Source organism: Pantherophis guttatus, chromosome 4, assembly GCF_059756535.1.
Source record: "Pantherophis guttatus breed Tessera chromosome 4, ASM5975653v1, whole genome shotgun sequence".
In the NCBI taxonomy this organism is placed as follows: domain Eukaryota; kingdom Metazoa; phylum Chordata; class Lepidosauria; order Squamata; family Colubridae; genus Pantherophis; species Pantherophis guttatus.
Genome location: NC_142066.1, coordinates 96,878,733 through 96,899,591, shown reverse-complemented (window position 1 = coordinate 96,899,591; position 20,859 = coordinate 96,878,733). Strand labels below are relative to the sequence as shown.

At 39.3% G+C, this 20,859-nt stretch overlaps 2 protein-coding genes across 9 annotated transcripts in view; one reads left to right on the top strand and one right to left on the bottom strand.

The window, feature by feature from the left end:
- LARS2 (leucyl-tRNA synthetase 2, mitochondrial) overlaps nt 1–18,015 on the bottom strand; it is a 216,366-nt gene extending 198,351 nt beyond the window's left edge. For 4 of the 7 annotated variants that reach the window (XM_060685937.2, XM_060685936.2, XM_060685940.2 and 1 more), the window contains exons 1-3: nt 17,908–18,015; nt 16,232–16,489; nt 11,946–12,074 (exon numbers count right to left, since the gene is read on the bottom strand). In XM_060685937.2, the coding sequence (XP_060541920.1) occupies nt 11,946–12,074; nt 16,232–16,489; nt 17,908–17,934 (414 nt within the window). In that variant the 5' untranslated portion in view covers nt 17,935–18,015. Of the gene's footprint in view, nt 1–11,945; nt 12,075–15,884; nt 15,981–16,231; nt 16,490–17,907 lie in introns of those variants that run through there. The other 3 variants (XM_060685938.2, XM_087894196.1, XM_060685941.2) reach the window with 3 other exon arrangements.
- DPPA2 (developmental pluripotency associated 2) overlaps nt 17,923–20,859 on the top strand; it is a 105,749-nt gene continuing 102,812 nt past the window's right edge. For both annotated transcript variants that reach the window (XM_060685943.2, XM_060685944.2), the window contains exon 1: nt 17,923–17,994. In XM_060685943.2, the coding sequence (XP_060541926.1) occupies nt 17,956–17,994 (39 nt within the window). In that variant the 5' untranslated portion in view covers nt 17,923–17,955. The remainder of the gene's footprint in view (nt 17,995–20,859) is intronic.

The following is a 20,859-nucleotide window of genomic DNA, read 5'->3' as shown; positions in this document are numbered from 1 at the left end:
AATGGTAGCAGACGATGGAAAATTATTGCTCAGGTCTATGAATTTTTTTGTAAATTTTAAAATCATAGAACGATTTTTCCTAACATGGAATCCTTGAACCTGAACGAATTATCTTTACAAGAGATTGATGCATTAACCGTATCCTTAACAACCTTGCTTCGATCTCAATTCTACTCCACCTCATGACTATCATCAAGGACTTCAACCTTTGAATCCCTTGTCTGTTCCAACCCTATAACTTCAGACCAACTTTTATTTTCTCAAGCTTCTCCAAAACAGCATTTATATCAAGCTTTACATGCAACAGGCCTGCTAAATGCAGGCTGGACTCCTCAAAGAACTCTTGAACTGTTGAATACCCTTTCAACCTCACCAGACCTGGTAAGCGACAATTTTTTGCTTCAACCCATAGATTCCCAGACTGACTTTTTAAACACCCATTATATTAAAAAATCCTCCCTCCCCACCTATTCACTTTATTGCTTCCAATATGGCTTCCACCTTCCCCAAAAGCATGGCTTCAAAATGGCCGACAAAATGGCTGCCCCACACTCCACCATGCGGTCCACAAAATGGCCGACAATTTATATGACCACACTTTAAACAAAATGACGTCTACCACTTCAGACCACAAGGTCTCATCCAAACCCCTTACCCCCCTCATCCTACTACCCACCCCACAACTGGAGATATTCAGACTGATTCCCTACCTTCTTCATCCAGAGCACCGAGTTCGAATCCTCCCAATTTTTTTTAAATTTTCAGAACTTTTCTGTTTTTGCCACCGCTGCAGACCTCCCCATCTATACCGCTGCAGCTTCAGCAGCTGCATATATTTCTACTGATACCAATATTGTTTCCAATGTAAAAAGATCCTTTTCAGTCTTTGCAGCCGCCGCCTCACTCCCCCCCTTATCGCCGAAGATGCCGCTGCTGCCGCTGCCACCTCCAATACTACAGATCCCCCGTCCAAACAACAAATTCACACGATTTTTGCAGCCTTTGCATCAAAAGCCAACCTACCTTCTATAGCAGCCGACGCCGTCGCAGCAGCTCTTCCGAATCAAACTACAACCACCACCTCCATTATTCCTCCTATCGTTGAATCACCTGCAACATCTTCTCACACCAAATGACTCCAATCAACAATCCGACATTCAATTACCTATCTCTGCTGACAGTAACTCATTTCAGCCTTCTATTACTGTAAACTGTAATGATTTAAATATTGAAACTAATCATTCTTTGTCTTTATCTACTAATGTAAATTTATCTTTAGAAATTGAAACTGTTTTGCAACATTTTAAACAACATGGCCCATTACCTTTATCACCAAACTTCAAAAAATTACAAACCTCAGGTAATAATTTCCCTACTTGGGAACAAGAAACTCATTTACATCTTTTAACGGAAGGCACATTTCTTATAATTGAATCTCCCCCTACTAAACCTTGGTCATCTGACTTAACTTTTCTTCACAATAGTGTTTATGCCACTCTTATGTCAACTTTAGAAAGTGATATTGTTCATTCTATACTTACAGGTTTTACTGCACAAGAAGTATGGCAATACTTACAAAACCATTACAACAAACCCTCGCCTGCAACTATCGCTATTCTTGCCGGTGACTTTTATAGCACCATTTATAAACCTGGCACATCTATGGCCAAACATCTTTTCCACCTCAAATCCATGCGAAAACAACTGATTCAACGCAATCATCCTGTACCTGAAACTGCCATGATTGGTATCATTTTCAATTCTATTAAACACATTCCTGGTTGGTCAGGATTCATTAATAGTCTCCACTCCTTACCCCCCCACATGTACACTGTCTCTGAAATCAAATCCAAATTAATAGATGAAGATAGAAGACTCTATCATACTGATACATACCCTACTTCTTTTGACCACCTTTTTTACCCTAAACATGATTCCCATCCTTCACATTCTTCACACAAACCATTCTACCAAAACTGGCAGAAACACCCCTCTCAATATCAAAATAATTTTAATTATTGTAACTATAGAGGACATCATCATACCTACAACTCCCATCCACCACACGGTGACACCACCCACACTCATGATACAAGGAGATACACCCCTACAGACAAGACTAACAAAAGAAATCATACTATCAAAGAACATACTGAACCTAAAAGATCCATGGCCACTGAATTTTACATTAGAAAGGGTCCCACACACAAAGATTATAAAGACAGAAGGGGACAACATACTGAACAATCTATATATTCTAACTCCGATTCCCAAACATTCAGTATCTTTCCCAAAACCCAACAATACCTGTGTGACACCACGCACCTATGGGTCATCGATTCTAGAAGCATACACCATACCACCAATGACAAATCCATATTATATGATATTCACCCAACCAATATTTCAATTACAGCAGCAAATGGTACTTCCAATACAGTTGAATATGAAGGATCTATCTTTATACCCGGTATAGGGGAAATTAATCAAGTGCTCTATACACCTACCTTTGGCCACAATATTTTGAGTACTTCAAAATTAGGTAAAATCAGTTTTAAAATATCTCTTGATGATCAACACGGTTTCATAAAGCCCAAACATGATAACACTATTATTGCTAATATTTCTGTCATTAATGATTTACCTTTTCTTATTCCAGATTCCTTTACATCATCCTCACCCACGACTCAACTACCTCAATCCTCATCGAGACCTGACCCTGACAATCATCCCGACCATACCTGACACCCACCACGAAGGTACCACACCTCACCATACCAATACACATGACACTTCCGAATTACATAACGACCAACACACCACACCACATCTCTCTCCAACTTCACCCACATCACAAAACCAACGAACCTCAAAAACAAAAATTCAAACTCATATAGGTGAACCTTTACATGATAATTGTGCCCATTTATTACACAGACGTTTAGCACATGCTAATATTGTTGCTGTAGACAACACTCAAAATTTTTCCCAAGGCATATACACTAAGGATTGCCCTATCCAACTTGACTGTGAGATTTGTAAAGCTGCAAAATCAAAGGCAGCCCCAATTCCCCACACCAGCACCAGACGATCAAAACACATATATGAATTGGTACACGTTGACATTGTAGGCCCTTTTCCACTTTCTTTGGGCAAACGTAAATATTTTTTGAACTTAGTCGATGATTTCAATCGTTTCGGACATATCTATACCCTTACTGAAAAATCTCAAGCATTCCAAAAAATAAAAAAAATTTACATTCTCATACAAAACCAATACAACATCAAATTAAAGAAAATTCAAAGATTGTGGAGCCGAATTCACATCTGTACAATTTCAAAACTGGATTGACTCCAAAGGCATTATACACTACAAAACATCTCCTTTTACCCCCCCAGCAGAATGGGATTTGTGAAAGAAAAAATAGAATATTACAGACCATGATGCGCAGCGTCATGTTAGATGCTGATGTACTCCCTAGCTATTGGGCAAAAGCCCTTGCATATGTCAATTACACTTTTAACCGCACATGGAATAAGGTTATTAACCAAACGCCCTACTTTCTTGTATATGGCACTCAACCACACCTCACACATCTTTGTGTTTTTGGCTGCTATGCATACGTCAATATCCCCAAACCACTCAGACAGAAGGGGAATGAGGTGTCCAAAAAATTACGTTTCATAGGATATGCACCAGGTTCGAAAGCATATTGATTCATAAAAAACAACAACACAGTAATAATTTCCCGTTCAGCCACATTCATAGAAAACCACAACTGGACCAAAATACACTCAAATGACTCATACGTATTAACCCAAAAAACAAATACATTAGATACACCACAGAGAATTCAACATGTACAAACAACACCACCAAAAGTTACACCACGAACAAACAACACAGATACACAACTACCAATCAGAAAATCCAAACGAATTACACAAAGCATCCCACCTAAAAGATTTGACGTGAACAATGTGACACAGACAAACCAAATACCCATCACTCCAAAAATTTTTAAACACATGCTCCAATTACCGGAATCAGAACAATTAAAATGTTGGGACGCTATGTCCAAAGAAATGGACTGTTTAATAAATTTAAAAGTATTCACAAAAACAACACCTCCACAACACAAACACCCGATTGGCACTCGATGGGTTTATAAAATTAAAACACTCCGACAACACATATCTATACAAAGCACGCCTCATAACCCAAGGTTTGCCCAACGCTTTCCCGAAGATTATGATGAAATTTACTCCCCCACAGTAAAACCAGAAAGCGTAAAAACAGCACTCACTTCAGCCATTGTCTCAAATCAAGAAGTCTACCAATTTGACGTCCAAACTGCATACCTCCATGCACCATTAGAGGAGGAAACTTATGTCAATGGGGCACCAGGATTCCAAGTTGAATTCGGCAAAACATGGAGGCTACACAAAGGGTTATACGGCTTAAAACAATCAGGCAAACTCTGGTCTCGGCTTGTCGTTCGTTCAGAACTGCGATAGTAATCACCAGTAACGCACAGAGAATCAGGGTTTACTTTGGCAATGGTAAGCTCGCAATCAAAAGTAAAGTACAAGTCGGTGTTTTGGTTCAAAGTCAGCGCTGGGTGTAACCACACCACAGCGCTATTTAACAAAACTCAGCCCCTTAAACATACATCCGGTGATTATCAATCAAGCACCCCCCACTCCCTTAACAGTAACAGCTGTGGTGATTATCAATCAAGCACCCCCCACTCCCTTAACAGTAACAGCTGCAAGCTCCAGAGCAGCAGGGACAGTAGAATCGGAGAGCCCGGCAACGTCATCAATCATCGCCATGAACGCCGCTCTCCAGGAACTGATTGTGTGTTCGCTGCGGCTGCTTATCTCCGCTCCTTCGTCTCCCATACCCCCCATCGATGGCGAGCTCCGGTAGGACTCGACATCTGGTTTGATTGCCTTACCAAAATTTTAAAATCAATGGGGTACAATCAAATTCGATCAGACCAGTGCGTAATGACAAAACCTTATGAAAGGGGAAAAGAAATTATTTTAATCTTTGTTGATGATTTGATTTATATCGGGCCCAACATACAATCCAGCGAACAATTTGCAAACAAATTAAGAGAACATGTTAATTGGGGTTTGGCTTCCATCGCCGTCAGACGGTCCTTTGAGACTGCCAGCCCCGTCGCTCGTAAAGAGCCGCCTTTACATCTGAAAGGCGGCTCAAAAAACTCCATTTCCTTAAGGAAATGTGAGACAGAGCAGGTGAGGGCAGGTAGAGCCCTCTGCGAAGTCCCCCGAGTTTTTGTTTTACTCTTGGGGACGAAGCAGGATGAGGCTCCCTCTTTTCCTCGCCGCTGCTCCGGGCTTCGGGAGAACTCTGCTTTTTGCAGAGCTAGGCGACAGGACCAAGCCATTTACTGAGAACTAACAGATTGTTTAAACAAAGAGGATGAGATCTGGAGTCTGGACCCTAAATCACAAGTATTTCTAACAATTTTACAAGCGATTTTAAAAGCGAAGGAAAAAAAGTTTAAAATGGCGACTAGCTGAGGCTTGAGAAGAAGAAAGCTGAAAGTGAAAGTCCTTCCGCCTGAATAGTTTAACAAGCTACAAAGTAGCAGAAATAATAGCGCTGGCTAGAATTGAAAAGAAAAATTTCTACTTTATGTTTCTTTCTTCTTGGAGATTTGATATTGATATTGTCTGGAGAGAAGTCCTTTTCTTTAAAAAGAGTTTGTCTGTGTGGCAGGATGGCGTCTAAACTAACAAAGCCAGACAAACAAGCAGCGGGGGGGGGGTTTCCCCCATTTACAAACTATGTGAACAAGTTTCGAACTTGCAGACTCAGAAGAATGGTTTTAACCTAAAAGAATTTGTTTTGGAGGAAATGGCAAGACATGACGAGATTGTGAACCAGAATCTTGAAAAATTTAGGCAGAAGATTAAAAAATTGATACAACTAAAGTATGATAATTTGCAATGAAAGATTGTAACAGTGACTAATGCTTTTTCAGAAATAGTCATAAAGATGGATAAAAATATCAAGTTATTAGAGTCTAAAATGGAGGAAGTTGATGATAAGATTTATAATTTGGATAATAAAATACAAAGAATTGAAAATGATTTGATAAATATTCAAGATAATAGCTCAGAAGTAAAGTCTAAAAAGGAAGCTGATCACGAGACTTACAATGCAGAAAACATAAAACAAGGGATTGAAAAAGAAGTTACAATGATACAATACAGGCTCACGGAATTTGCGGTTAGAATGAGAGGCTTACAGGAAAATAAAGAGATGATTTAAGAAAAATATCTGCTGAAGTTCTGGCTGGGATTTTAAAGGTTCATCCTGAGGAGGTATCTTGTAAGATTGACAAGGCCTATAGAGTAAATTCTTGGATTGCAAAGCAAAGGCAATTGCCTAGAGATGTGGTGATTTACTTTACAGATAAAGGAATAAGAAATGATATTGTGCAGAAATCCTTTAATTCTACTCTACAACTGAATGGAAGAAAGATCTGGATAAAGAGTTGCCGCCCAAGATGTTAAAAGACAGAAAGAAATTTGGATTTTTGGTGACTGAGCTAAAGAAACAAAACATCTCATTCAGGTGGGATGCTCTAGTTGGTATAATATTGAGATATCAAGGAGAAAGATATCAACCAAATACTGTTGAAAAAGTGGAAGAATTTTACTATAAGATTCTCAAAATGGGTTTAACATCTCCATGTATAATATATGAGTGGAATAAAGAAAAGCAAAATCAACAAGAGATAGAAATTCAGGATAAGCAGATGGAGGTGGAAGTAATGGAAAAACAACAAGTTACAGAGGTCTTTGTAGATGAGCCGCTTCTGGATTCTCCTTCAGAGGTCTCAGCTGGACTATTTATAAATACAAGAGAGGCGGCTTTGGATTCTAATGTGATGACTTATCAAGTAACAGACCAGCATGGAAATCAATCAGTTGATATACAACTCATAGAAAAGAAACCAGAATGGAGATCTACGCCACAAAAGCAAAAACAACAAGATCAAGTTATAGATCAGCATGGAAACCAAACAGTTGATATACAACTTACAGAAAGGAAACCAGGATGGAGATCTAACCCACAAAAAGTCAAGAAAAGAAGAAGCAGGTCTTACAAAAATAAAAACTTTTAGACTAAACAACAGTGTAATGCCAGTTATCTAAGAGATGATTGAATACACGAAAATATAGCCGAGGCAAAGTATTGGTTTATATTATCTTGAGGAGAGTGACAGACCTCTGCAGTGCTGTACTTTTGGGATGTGAAAATGGCCTTAAACTGAATGGATTGGAACTATCTATTTTGGATTCTTTGATAAATGTATTACGTTTATGCTGAGCTACAAGGCAAGAGAGTTATGGGATTGGGGCACGCAGAAGATCTGGTTGTTACCCTATTATGGTGGTTGGAATTAATAATTTAGATGAAAGACATTACAATAGACACTATATGGAATACAAATATAAAGTCACTTGGGTGGTTTTTTTATATATGAAGACATCTATTATTGATGGGGGCAGATGGTAATTGAGGATACCGAACATACTGTTGGAATTAGGATGTGATGTTACCCTAACATGGGTGATGGAGTTAACAATCCAGCTGAAAGACATTACAGAAGATATCATATGGATTACAAGCTTAAAGTCATTTGAGGACTTTATTTATATAAGGGAATACTTCTTAGTGGTGTGGGCAGAAGAACAAAGATATTAAAAATTATTATGTATGGTAGTCCTGTAGGAAAGTGGGTGGAGATAGGTTAGCTTATTGATTGTTTAGTTTAAGAAAAGGGATATTATGTTTAGATATGAATACATGTAAAAGATTTGAGTTAAGAGATATATGTATGGGGGTGGAGGAAATGGGCAGACTATGAGTTGAATAAATGTCAAATTAGGATTTATTATATAGTTTTATAGTTGAAGGTTGCTTTGAAATGTTATACTAATATATATAAAAGATTTGAATTAAGAGATATATGTATGGGGGAGGAGGAAAAGGGTAGATTATGAGTAGAAATTGCTAAACTGGGGGATATAATAATATTATTATGCTAAATTAGGAGTTATATAATGTTACAGTTGAATGTTATTTTGAAATGTATAGTATAAGGGGGATATAATAATATTATTAGAAAGAAAGGGTCAGCGTTTGGGGGGTGGAGCAAAGGGATGGTAAAGTATTATATAATCTGTTATGAATTTGGATTTTATTTTGGAGAAGCCACAGGGGGAGGGGAGGGGGAGGGAGGGTTAGGGAGGAGGGGGAAAAAAGGGGGGGGAATTTGTATTTGAAAAACTTTTTCAATAAAAAAAAAAAAGAGAGAGAACATGTTAATTTAAAGACCTTAGGTCATATAGACCAAAATCTGGGCGTATAAATTTTTAAAACTGATAAGAGATTTTTGCTTCTCACAAAAGGATAAGATTGAAGACCTGTTACAAAGATGTGGCATGGAAGACTGCAATCCCACAGATACACCCATGCACACTGACTATAATAAAATTGCTTATCTAGACGGTAACAAGCATCACGATAAAACTCAATATCAATCCATCATAGGATCGCTCCTTTATATCAGCAGATGGAGTAGACCCGATATATCATTAAGTACAAATCTCTTATCTAGACAAGTAGATGAGCCTAAAGAACAACACTGGGTTGCTATGAAAAGGTTACTCAGATATTTGCATAATACAAAAGATATGGTCTTATTATTAGAACCTGATGAAGGAGTCACCCCAGAACTTATCTGTTATTCAGATGCCGATTGGGCAGGAGATGAAAAATCAAGAAAAAGCACATCAGGCTTTATATACTTCCTAAATGGTTGTCCCATAGACTGGTGCCTTTGTCGCCAAAACTTCATTGCTAATTCCACGGCTGAAGCTGAATATGCCAGTGCTTCTGACGCTTGCACACTTCTCACAGGGATATACGAATTAGTTTCAGATATTTGGACACAACCTTCACTATCTATCACGCTCCACGAGGACAATGAGTCCGTAATAGCCTCTTCGGTCAGGGATGATGTCAGCTTCAGATCTCGCCATATTGATATACGTTATAAAAATGTGAGAGACCTACTTAAAAAGGGTTTTGTTGAATTTGTTCATTGCGATACCGAAGACCAAATTGCCGATTTCTTAACTAAACCTGTACCTTGTGAAACACATTGGAACCACTGCAAATCAGTTGGACTGTACTTATAATTTATTTTTTCTTATACTTGTGTTTACTATTATTTTTGAACACTGTTCCATCACACTTGGCAATAGAAGGGGTCTGTCAGAATATTGCCTGCATACGATACACCAGAGACTAGAAGGGGTTAAGTCTTTACAGACATCACATGTGACTATATCAGCCAATGAACTCTTTTATTGGACTCTTACCCAGAAACCACTTGGACATCTTCCCTGTTTTTTCTCTCTCTCTCATCTATCTCTCAGCAAGACAACACGTGAACTTATCTCTCCTCTCAACATCTGAGTCATACAGTTAGGGTAAAAGGTCCAACAGACACCTTGTTCATTATTGTATGCATGTATATATTTTGTAAATAATAAAACAACTTTTTGAACCTGAAGTTATATTGACCAAATAACTTCCTCATAGAACCAAATGAGCACGACCATCAATATATATCTGACAATGAAAGTGGGGAAAGTCTGCAGTATAGACAGGCTTCTCTTAAGAGCAAACAAAATTTTTTCCTGTAACAACCTCCCAACCCACTTATCATATAAGACAGGGGTGTCAAAGTCAAGGCCCGGGGGCCGGATCTGGCTCACAGGGTACTTAGATCTGGCCCGCAGGGCCACCCTGTAAACAGTGAAGGACCAGCCCATGGTGCTTCTGCAAGTGAAAACGGGCTGCCAAGCTCTGTTTTCGGCTGCCAGAGCCTCCTGCAACCCTCTGCCAATGAAAACGAAACACAGGTGCCCCTGACATGAGTGACATCGAGCTGGCCATGCCCACCCTGGCCACACCCACCCGGCCCCCAGAGGTCAAACAGAACCGTGATGCAGCCCTCAATGAAATCGAGTTTGACACCGATGATATAAGAGAAAAATTTTTTGTCAATGGGTCTGGGGTTAAATTATACATTGAACACTTAAGGCAGGGGTCTGCAACCTTAAACACTCAAAGAGCCATTTGGACCAATTTCCCACAGAAAAAAATCACCAGGAGCCACAAAACCTGGGTGGGCGTGGCCAACTCTAAGTCAGTCACTCCCACCCAGTCACATGGAAGACACCCCCTCAGCCACGCTTACCCAAGTTTTGTGGATGCACTATTCCAATTTCTGCCTCTCTGCCTCTCTCTCTCTCTCTCTGTCTTTTGTGTGTGTGTGTTTGTGTGTGTGTGTGTTTTTTTGTCATTTCAAAAAACAGATGAGGGTTCGTGGTATTTTTTTTTTTTTTTTGCTGTTGTTGTTCTTTCTTCTTTGGGTGTTTTTTTTATCATATTTAAATCAAGAGTCATTTCAGGTTCCCAGATAAATGAAACTCTTTTGCCTCCCCTGCTGTGGCTCCCAGTTGGCTAAACCCACCACTGGCTGGCCCCACCCCTCCTCCTCCCCTCCCAAGCACTTTTTTTGGCCCTTTTTGGTACTGCGCACACCTTGGTCGCTCAGGGAGATGCGCGACTTGCTCTCCGCCCCGAGACACTGGCTGTGGCCAACGCTGTTGCCACCTCCATAGCTCTCCCGCTGCTCTCACAGTGCCTTGCACAGCACCTTTAAATTTAGCATGCTTCATGATGGGGGAGACGGTGTTCCCTCCTCCTCCTGGAACCCATTATGATGCAGACCATCAGCCGCAACTGGGCTGGGCCAGTGTCTCAGGGTAAGTCATGCATCGCCCCGAGCGACCAAGGTGCACGCAGAACCAACAATGGCCGAAAGAAGCGCTTGCGAGATATGGCAATTAGAGGGGTGCTTCACTCCCGCTCTGGAATATGGAGAGAGTCTCCATCCCCCACTATCGCCCTTACCTTCTCAGGCCAGGCGTGACTGGAAGGGGAGGGCTAAGGGTGGGGACAGCCAGTGGTGGGCTCAGAGGACAGGGAACCACAGCAGAGGGACAAAAGAGCCCTATGCGGCTCCGGAACCACAGGTTGCAGACATCGACGCTAAGGGAACTAAGTATGTTTAGCTAATGAAGACAAGCTTCAGAAGAGACATAATAGCAGTCTTCCAATATTTAAGGACTACCATAGGGAAGTGGGCGTTGATTTATTCTTTTTTAAAAATTATTATTATTATTTACATATAAGTTTATCTAACACAGCATGACCGTCCTGGCGTTTCATCTGCCATAGAAACCAAAGTGAAAGACAAATAACATATATATATATAACTTACACAGTGCTAGTCTTATACAATTATTTTTGACCAACGTATTCATTCTAATACATATATAATATCTCATTTCAGGTCTACTTAGCCTAATTTTTTTGTGTTCTGACTCTCATCTCGTGTTTCCAGCCATTGATAAAATCTATTCCATGTGTCATGATATTCTTTCTCTCCTTTGTTTTTTAATTCTAATGTTAGTCAATCCATTTCTGCGCATGTTAATATCTTCCTTTTTATCTCCTTTTCTGAAGGGATGTTTTCACTTTTCCATTGCTGTGCATTCACCATTCTTGCTGCTGTTAGGATGTGAAGTATTAGGTATATTGACCCTTTGCTATAGCCTTCTGTAATAATACCTAATAGAAATAGTTCTGGCTTGAATTCTATACGTTGTCCAACCATTTTTTCTAGCCATATATGAATTTGTAACCAAAATCTCCTTGCTTTTTTACAGGTCCACCACATGTGGAAGGAAGGAAGGAAGGAAGGAAGGAAGGAAGGAAGGAAGGAAGGAAGGAAGGAAGGAAATTCTAAAATACGTACCTGAAATCCTCTCATTTTTTGAAACCATGCTACTGTGTCACTTATGGTGTATACTCGAACATGGCCCATGTGAAGTTTTCCAGAAGGATATGGGAACATAGACAGGATGTAATACTTTGGCTTTGATTTCTAAACAAAAATTTAAAAAAAACTCATTTTGAGCAGAAGCTACATAGTATTTTTTTTTCTTTTTTTAACCCTGCTTATTTTAAAAAGAAAGCTACACTTTCTATGCCAAGATCAGAGGTGGTATTCAGCCGTTTTGGACCAGTTCACCTGAACATGTAGCAGAAATTGTGGGCGGGCCTGCCCGTGGGCCCGTCCACCTGCCTGGCTCTATGCAATCCAATTTAGGCATGTTTTTGAGGGCGGGCGCATGTGTGGAAGGCGCGCATGCCAGCAAAGCACATGCGCGTATGGCTGGGCGTATGTGCACACTCACATTTGCGAACCGGTAGGGAAAGTAAGTGAATACCACCTCTGGCCAAGATACATTTTAATAAGTACAGATTTCCTATAATCTGGATCAAAAATGTTACATACAGCTTTACCTTCCCACAATAAACATTTTTTGAGAGTAATATGAATTCTCACACTTTTCTCAAGAGGTTAAATTTTACTTATTGTGATTTTGGAATTAAGCAATTTTAATTTATGATCTATTGGGATTCATAAGCATTCTGAGTGAATAAATATACTGTGTAATAGCATGTGCAGGCTATACGTACTGTATATCCTGGCTTATCCCACTGGAGAAAAGAAATACGTATGTACTCTAAGTACTGAGTAGAAAAAGATTCAAGAACAAAAACACTATATGGCAACAGGGTTTGGAAGAATGAACTGATATTTTATTTATTTATTTATTTAATTTGTATACCGCCCTTCTCCCAGAAGGGACTCAGGGCGGTGAACAGCCAAAATTAAAAAACATACAAATGCAAAAGTTAAGATAATTAAAAAGAATTAAATCACTGGCTACCCAATTTAAAACCCCAAATCCATAAAATTTAAAATCCCAATTAAAAACCATTTAGGCTAGGCCGGCTTGATGAAATAAAAACGTCTTCAGGGCTTTACGGAAGGTACAGAGGTCCGGGATCAATCGTATTCCAGGAGGCAGCTCATTCCACAGGGCGGGTGCCCCCACAGAGAAGGCTCGCCCCCTGGGGGCCGCCAGCCGACATTGCCTGACCGACGGCACCCCGAGGAGGCCCTATCTGTGAGAGCGTATTGGCCGGTGGGAGGTTATCAGTAGCAGCAGGCGGTCTCGCAAATACCCTGGCCCTAAGCCATGGAGCGCTTTAAAGATGAGGACCAACACCTTAAAGCGCACCCGGAAGACCATCGGGAGCCAATGCAGCTTGCGCAGGAGAGGTGTTACGTGGGAGCGCCACGTCGCTCCCATAATCACCCACGCGGCCGCATTCCACACCAGCTAGAGCCTCCGGGTGCTCCTCAGGGGGAGCCCCATGTAGAGAGCGTTGCAGTAGTCCAGGTGTGACGTAACCAAGGCATGAGTGACTGTGCACAAGGAGTCCCGATCCAGAAAGGGGCGCAACTGGCGTATCAGGCGAACCTGATAAAAAGCCCCCCTGGCCACGGCCGTCATATGCTCTTCTAAAGACAGCCGTGTGTCCAGGACGCCGCCCAAGTTGCGAGCCCCCTCTGTGGGGGTCAGTGACTCGCCCCCAATAGCCAGCAATGGCACCAGCTGGCTATACCGGGACGCCGGCATCCACAGCCACTCAGTCTTGGAAGGGTTGAGCCGAAGCCTGTTCCTTCCCATCCAGACCCGCACGGCCTCCAGACACTGGGACATCACTTCGAGGGCATCATTGGGGTGGTCTGGGGTGGAAATGTACAACTGAGTGTCATCAGCGTACAGATGGCATCGCACCCCAAAACCACGGATGATCTCACCCAGCGGCTTCACATAAATGTTGAACAGGAGTGGCGAGAGGACCGACCCTTGCGGCACCCCACAAGCAAGGCGCCTCGAGGTCGACCTCTGCCCCTCTGCCAACACAGACTGCGACTGTGCAGTTTACAAAGATAAAAATTCAATATAAAACAATAAAAAGCAATAATTCCCATCCCCCTGACAACAACAAATCAGTCAATAAGCCACTTGATGGTGGGAGTGGAATTGGAATAGTGCATCCATCCTCACCCTTCTTGACCTCTCAGTGGCCTTCGATACTACCAACCATGGTATCTTTCTGGAGCAGCTTTGGGGGGTTGGGGGCTCTGTGTTGTCCTGGTTCACTTCCTTCCTCTATAGTTGCAGTCAGTCGGTGCTGATAGGAAACAAGAGATGTGGCCCTCATCTCCTGTTTTGTAGGGTTCTACAGAGCTCAGTAGTTTCTCCACTTCTGTTTAACATCTACATGAAGCCATTGGGTGAGATCATCCACCACTATGGGCTAAGATATCATCAATATGCTGATGACACTCAGCTATGTGTCTTTGCTCACAGTGAGTTAAGCAATGCCATGATATTTCTTTCACAGTGCTAGGAGATAGCCTGCAAACACCTAGAAGCCAATTTGCTTCTAGGTCAAATTCAAGGTAAGGGCTGGATGGGGAGCAACAAGCTGAAACGGAACTCTGGCAAGATGCAATGACTGGGTTTTGGGTTCTTTGGTCCATAAAAAATTGCATTTTGATCTTGGATGTGGTAGCACTGCCACAGGTAAACCCAGTGCATAATCTGGGCATTCTCCTAGACTCATTAATCCTGCTCAAGAAGCAGGTAGCAGTCATGGCCAGGAAGGCATGTACACAACTGCAACTTATACACTAGTTACAAACTTTCCTAGATCAACATGCCCTAGTCACCTCTTGTCTTGACTATTGTAATGGGTATATGGGCTGCCCTTGAAAAGTATCTGGAAACTTCAATTGGTTCAAAATTCAACAATCCACATGGTTTTTCCATAGACTTACGTGTATATATGTGTGATCTCTCCTGCAGGAGCTGCATTGGCTGCCAATTTGCTTCTGAGTCCAATTCAAGGTATTGGTTGTCACCTTTAAAACTCTATATGATGGATTATTTGAAAGACCATCTTCTCCTGGTACCTGACCCACAGAGTGGGGAGGCAAGGAATGCTGTAGGTCCCCTCTCCTAAGGAGGTCTCTTTGCAATACCCTGAAGACCTGGTTTTGCTAACTTGGAGGCTATCTCCTAGCACTGTGAAAGAAATATCATGGCATTGCTTAACTCACTGTGAGCAAAGACACATAGCTGAGTGTCATCAGCATACTGATGATATCTTAGCCCATAGTGGTGGATGATCTCACCCAATGGCTTCATGTAGATGTTAAACAGAAGTGGAGAAACTACTGAGCTCTGTAGAACCCTACAAAACAGGAGATGAGGGCCACATCTCTTGTTTCCTATCAGCACCGACTGACTGCAACTATAGAGGAAGGAAGTGAACCAAGACAACACAGAGCCCCCAACCCCCCAAAGCTGCTCCAGAAAGATACCATGGTTGGTAGTATCGAAGGCCACTGAGAGGTCAAGAAGGGTGAGGATGGATGCACTATTCCAATTCCACTCCCACCATCAAGTGGCTTATTGACTGATTTGTTGTTGTCAGGGGGATGGGAATTATTGTTTTTTATTGTTTTATATTGAATTTTTATCTTTGTAAACTGCACAGTCACTGAGATTGAATTGGGCAACTGTCTAAATTTTCATAAACAAACAAACAAATTTAATTGTGTTCATTTTTGTACTTTTGAATCACTGTTGACGCCTGGAAAAAATAAAATAAAATAAAATAAAATAAAATAAAATAAAATAAAATAAAATAAAATAAAATAATAAAATAATAAAATAAAATAAATAAAATAATAAAATAAAATAAAATAAAATAATAAAATAAAATAAAATAAAATAAAATAAAAAAAATGTGTTTGTTTTTGTACCTTTGAATCATTGTTGACTCCTGGTGGCTGCCTCGACTAATTCCTGCAGGGGTTTTTGACAAGGTTATTTGGAAATTGTTTGCCATTTCTTCTTCCTAAGGCTAAGAAAGAGGGAGTGGCCCAAAGTCACCCAGCTAGTTTTTGTCTAACGAGGGAGTAGAACTCACAGTCTCCTGGTTTTCTAGCTTGTTGCCTTAACCACTACACCCAACTGACTTCATGTAGGGATTATGTAATTGGGAGAGGAAAAACAGTATCTTTTAAACATGTTAATCTTTTTTTTTAATTTATAAACTTTATTAAAACACATATAAACATGTAATCTTAATTGTTGCTGCAAGACTTACATCTTTTTCTGTGATTTTGCTGAATGATTCCTTTATTCTTGGACACCACCAGTTTTCAACTTTCTTCCTGGTCTCTGATGTATAATTTTGTTCCCACTTTCCTGTTTCACTAAAAATAGTTCTGCTGCATTTTAGGATTTGCCTATTCAGCCATTTAGTTGAGTCTAGTACTCCACTCAGTTGTCTTCTCCAATATGATGGAAACAAAAATAGTGAATTGCAAAGAAACCACATTCTGTGCAAAGTATATTGGCAATCCTATTGAAGACAGAAAATAATTTTTACCTTCAGTAATAATTAGCTCTCAGGAGAAGATTAATTCATTTAGTTTATGAAAATGACGTTACTTTTTGGAGAATTTTTAATAGCAGAACTTTTTTCAAAAATATCATAGGTTTGCATTCTATCTATACATCAGCTTTTATTAATACTTTGGTGGGCTATATGGAACTGTGTTATTATAGTAAGTAAATAAAATATATTTGAGCCAAAAGCCAACAAAATAAGCAAACTGATATTATAAATTACTCCGTGTTATTGCATATTTTCTAAACACTATTGCTGTGCAATATTTCCTATGGAAATGAGAATACATTTAAAATAAGCAAATTTTAATTGCAGGCATATCCATATTATAACTGTACTGTGATTGTGCTTTCATGAAATTTGTTCATCTATAATCCTCTAAATATAAATACTGGTAGTGTGCCACAGAATGCAAAGGAATGTTTGTTAGTTAAGATTTACATATTGAGGACACCTCTTGAAAGTGTATGAGTCTACCATTCAGAATGACAAATTGAAAAAGTATAAATGATATATTTCACGTTAATTGCTCTTGAAATATACCTTTCAGAGATAAGAGTTTGTGCTCTACCAAAAGATATTTTTGTAAATATAGACAGTTCACAACTGAACCTTCTAATGTGCCCTAAATTAACACATCCATTAGGAATCAAGGCTAATAAATTTAGTTTTAAAAAAAATCTGTTATTGAATTGCCTAGTTTTACAACCCTTTTTCATTATAGCAGAAAATAGAGACAAGATAAAAGCACTATCCAGCAGGAATATAGCAAGCGCACACATATATATGAAAGGAAAAAAATTACAGGTGTCATTTGCTTTTGCGAGACACATGTAAGCATTCAACCGATCACTGAAATTCTATTTTATTTCCACTTAGGTTCATGATCATTTTAGTTAATCTCAATTTATAATCTACTAAATGCCATATATTAAATGAAGTTGATTGTTATAATCCAGAATGATCCCACGGGCTATAAATTACTCTTTTTGTGTCAAATGTATCATATATTCTAATATATGTCCTTATAATTATATTAATACTTCCGGGCCTCTTCAACTAAAAAATTAGATTGTAGTACTCTCCTGTGCAGGAGTAGGAAACCTAAAATGTCTAGTGCCGCGTTTCTTGGACTTCAAGCCAAGGATTCCCAGCCAACTATTTTCCGCTGGCTCTGCAATTTCAGAACAAAACTGAATAAGAAGGAAACTGTCCGGATTAAAGGGATCGTCGTATGATTTTGCAAGCTAACCTAAAGAAAGTGGAGAGCGATTGATACTTATGCAGACTGAGTCTCTAACTCGAGGGCGGGAGAGGAGAGAATGTCGCAAGTAGAGGAAAAGAAGCAACGTTCTTAGAGCAGTACTTACAAAGGAATAGGAAGGAGCGTGGTTCATATCTCCAGGAACCCAGCAACCATGATGGGCGCTGCCATCTTAATTTGCGCTCCTCCTTCGGTGAGTAAAAGACCGGCTCGCGCAGGCGCACAACCACCCCAGTAGCTTGATAAGGAGAATTAGAAAACCTGCGCTCTTTGAAAAAGAGGTTGGGGCTTGATTCAATAGAGGGAAGTATCGGGAGTTCTAAGGGAGAAGTTGCGTTGAAATGTTTAGCTTGCTCTCCCTCCTCCTTTTCCTCTTTTTCTTATTCTAAGGAGAAATGAGATCCGTCCTAAAGGAAGATGCTTTCTAGATAGTTCAAACTGTTGTGTTTCTGTTCTCCGAAATTACTATTGTATGTTCTTTCTTGCCAGAATTTTAAGGTACTTTTTTGGGTGCAGAACTGCCTAATTTTTTTAATGGATTTGAGTACTTTTTTATAATTCTACAATTACAACCTTGATGATTTTTTCCTTTATTGGATTGGTTATAATATGATGATAAAGTATCTCAGTGGGATTACACAGTCTTATTATTTATTATCTGATTATATCTTTATTTTTCCTGTACAAGCTGAAGGGATAAAAATTAACAACATTCATTATCTTTCTTTCCATTTTATTATCCCTGAAACATGGCATTGCATTCTGGGATAAAATTTGAACCAGGAGCTGTTTATTAATTTTTCTTCCAAGGTTCGCAGGGGAGGGGGAACATAAACAAATCAGACTTGGAAATTTGTCTTCTCTGGAAAAACAAAAATTTATATTTTCTTAGCAATTGAATATGGCAAAACAAAATTGCCACTTAAAAAAAAAAACGTTATGCAAAGTAGGATGCCATATAAATTATAGGTTTCTATTCTCCCTTTCTCTCCCTTTTGGCATTGATTGTGTTACTTTTTTAGAATATATTTTTATTAAAAGTTTTTTTCTTAATACAGATTGTCCTCAACTTATGACATAACTGAGCCCAAATATTTTGTTGCTAAGTGAGACATTTCTTTTGTCCTATTTTATGATCTTTCTTGCCACAATTGTTAAGTGAATGTTTGCAGTTGTTAAGTTAGTAACATGGTTGTTAAGTGAATCTGGCCTCCCATTGACTTTGCTTGGCAAAAGGTGATCACATGACTTCAGGACACTGCAACTATCATAAATATGAGTCAGTTGCAAAGCTTCTGAATTTTGATCTTGTGACCATGGTCACAAAGGTCATAAATGTGAAAAATAGTTATAAGTCAGTTTTTTCTGTGCTGTGTAACTGAACAGTTACTAAATGAACTGTTATAAGGTGAGGACTTCCTGTATAAAATAAAATCTGCTCCAATAGAAGCGGTGCAAGAATAAAAGCAATGCTGATAAAATCCAATAATCAAAATAAACAAATTATAGAATTATATATTTTGAGTCAAAATGCAAGTTTTAAGTATTAGGACCAAAGATTTCCTAGTCTTTTTATGCACGTATCCACTTATTATTACATCAAGTTTTCTTAATTTCAATATAATAGTATAATCTAGTGTTTCTCAACCCCAGATAGTTTAAGGTGTATGAACTTCAGCTCCCAGAATTCCCCAGCAATGGAGACTTCTGGAAGTAGAAGTCCACACATCTTAGATTTGACAAAGTTGAAAAATCTTGATCTATGGTAAGATCTTTCAAGATGTGTGCCACAGAAAGTTTGCATTTCATAAGAATTTGATGCGCCTCTGTGAGAGATTAAATGGGAGAAAAAAGTCACTAGAATGTAGAATTTTCTACCTCCAGAGTTTAGATATTTCTAGATATTCCTTGGCATGAAATAGTTTGAAAATTACTGATTTAAAGCACAGTAAGATGGAGAGTGATTTTTGTGAGTTTTTCTAAATTTCCTTAAATAATTGGGAGCTAGAAATCATTGTAGATTACTACTACTACTATTACTACTACTACTACTGTGTCTATCTTCTCCCTGCCTTTTTCAACTTTCTGAAATGCTAAATCTTTCTGCTAAATCTTAATGTGAAAGGAAGAGGCAGGCCCTGAAGCAATCTTGTCAATGAGGTAAGGTAACAGCAAGAAAAGGTAAGGTAACATAGCAAGAAAAGGTAAAGTAAAAGAAATGTATCTTTGACATCCATTTGCTCATCCAGTAAATCAAGCATCCTAAAATTGGTGCTCTCCAGATATATTTATATATAAGTCATATTGGCTTCAAACTGATGGAATCTATAATCCAGTGTACTTGCTGGGAAAGTAGAAATTGCTAATAATTCAGTGGGCAAATTTTTTTGTACAGGGAGTAAAATGAAAGTTGGTTTTGCATACTCTTGACTGGCATTATCTTCTGTTTCTTGTTTAGTTTCTAAAATGCCCCGCCAAGGCCGTAAAATTACAAAATGCACTTCTGCCCTTCCGATATGCACCCCAGTCAAGGACTCTTCATGTCTTCCACTCAGTGCAACCTCCTCAGAGGATTACAGCACACTAAAGAGGGCCCAGTTGCAACTGCAATGTAAAAAGCTGGGTCTTCCTGCCATAGGAAAGATGAGAGAAGATTGTTCCAGATTTCTGTCCTATTTTTACACTACCGTTGATTATTAGATGGGAATTTACTTGCACAATTACAAACTCCTTTGTGATTATCTATTTCATTGAAAAAGAATGAAGGAAATCTATTTTCTTTCATATCTATTTATTCAAAAGCAATTATATTGGAGTTTGTAGTGATCCAGCCAGCACACAAGCAGATAATTCAGGAAGATTCATTATATAGATGAAACTTCTTTATATACAATAATATAAAACATGATGCATGTATACAATACCCATGCAGCTCTTGCAACATAGTGGAGAGAAGAAGAAGAAGCAAGTGCTCTCAAGCAATACAAATGAACTTTCACAGCACAGAATAGTTAAGATAAGCCACGCCCAGGCTCCAAGCCATCTCACATGGCTCAGA